Consider the following 1,696-nt stretch of genomic DNA (forward strand, 5'->3'; position numbering starts at 1 on the left):
TCTCTCTCTCTCTCTCTCTCTCTCTCTCTCTCTCTCTCTCTCGTTCACTCACTCTTTTTTCTCTGTCTCTTGTTCACTCACTCTCTTTCTCTCTCTCCTTCCCTCTCTTTCCTCTCTCTTTGAATGCTGGCTCTGGCACTCACATTGGCGTTCGTTGCACATGAGATTACCCGCGATTATAAATAAAAATGAAACATCGTCAATTTTGAATAATGATTGTTAATATTTTAATAATAATGACAATTAACGCCATTAGTCTAGACTTGTCTGTGACTCGTATCGTCTCGTCGTCAGGCCCATCAATTTTATTAAAAATAAAATCGCTAATTATTAATAATAATTCTTAATGTGATAATAATAATAAATTTATTAATGAAGTTAATTGGTACTAATTAATACCAATAGTTGTGATTGCGTATCGTCTCATTGTCAGGCACGCCGCTTGAGCGCACCGCATCACGACACGTTGTTGACCAGCATGGACTGCCTCGCAGCGCTGCTGCCACCTGGTGCGCGACGCCTGCTGCTCGCCGCCGCCGCCGCAGAGTCACTCGAGATTGGCCACCAGGCGGCGCTGGGGGTGGGCTGGTTGGGGCGCCACCTGGGTGCGGACGTGAGAAGCACACTAGAGGGCGCTGTGATGGACAGGTGAGCGCCGGGCGTATGATGGACGTCACGTGGATGGTCTCTTGTTTTCGCGTCGCCGGCGCGGCGAAAACTGACGCCTAACACGTGCGATATGCTATCCTTGTCTTCCATGTTTGTGATTTTGTTTTTTGTTTTTTATTATTTTTTAAACGATTCGTACATATTGACGTATTTATTATCTTCTCTGCTAGATAACAATGTCAACTTGGTAAAAATGGTAACTAGGTGTAGAATTTCGTATGTAAAAGATGTATAACCATACAACAAATCAAATTCTCTGGCATTTATTATGAACTTGTATAGAAGTTTCATTATATGAAACGTTAGGTTCATATAATGAAATAATGATGTGTTCAGCTATGTATTGGTGTCGTAAAGAAAAGAAACTTGAAGAAGAAGAAGAAAAAGAAGAAGAAGAAGAAGAAGCAATGTTGAAATACGTGCGGATTATATATTATATATATATATATATCGTCTGCCTCGTCTTCTTTCTGCACAGGCTCTCCGGTGGCGCCCTCTCTCTGCCAGTCTTCCACACGCTTCGCTCGCTCGTCGATCTGCTCCCCCCGGTCGCCGCCGAACGCGCGCTCGCCGCACTGGCGCCCCCTGGCCGCGCGGCCGCGGACCGCGTCGGCGCGCTCGCCGTGCTGACGGGTGCTGCCACCTGCGGGGGGCTGGACGCGGCGGCGGCGCACGCGGTCGTCGGTGTGCTGACGTCGTGGCGTGAGGAGGAGGATGTGTATCTGTACAGCCGGTGAGTGAGGAGGAGGACGTGTATCTGTACAGCCGGTGAGTGAGGAGGAGGACGTGTATCTGTACAGCCGGTGAGTGAGGAGGAGGAGGACGTGTATCTGTACAGCCGGTGAGTGAGGAGGAGGATGTGTATCTGTACAGCCGGTGAGTGAGGAGGAGGATGTGTATCTGTACAGCCGGTGAGTGAGGAGGAGGATGTGTATCTGTACAGCCGGTGAGTGAGGAGGAGGATGTGTATCTGTACAGCCGGTGAGTGAGGAGGAGGACGTGTATCTGTACAGCCGGTGAGTGAGGA

General features: G+C 48.9%; 1 protein-coding gene across 1 annotated transcript in view; it reads left to right on the top strand.

Moving 5' to 3' along the window:
- Positions 1-640: 640 nt before the first annotated feature.
- LOC106817415 (E3 ubiquitin-protein ligase listerin-like) overlaps positions 641-1,696 on the top strand; it is a 5,716-nt gene continuing 4,660 nt past the window's right edge. The window contains exons 1-2 of the mRNA XM_014822080.1: positions 641-648; positions 1,148-1,402. Of these exons, the coding sequence (XP_014677566.1) occupies positions 641-648; positions 1,148-1,402 (263 nt within the window). The remainder of the gene's footprint in view (positions 649-1,147; positions 1,403-1,696) is intronic.

Source organism: Priapulus caudatus, unplaced genomic scaffold (assembly GCF_000485595.1).
Source record: "Priapulus caudatus unplaced genomic scaffold, Priapulus_caudatus-5.0.1 Scaffold1718, whole genome shotgun sequence".
NCBI classification, from domain to species: domain Eukaryota; kingdom Metazoa; phylum Priapulida; class Priapulimorpha; order Priapulimorphida; family Priapulidae; genus Priapulus; species Priapulus caudatus.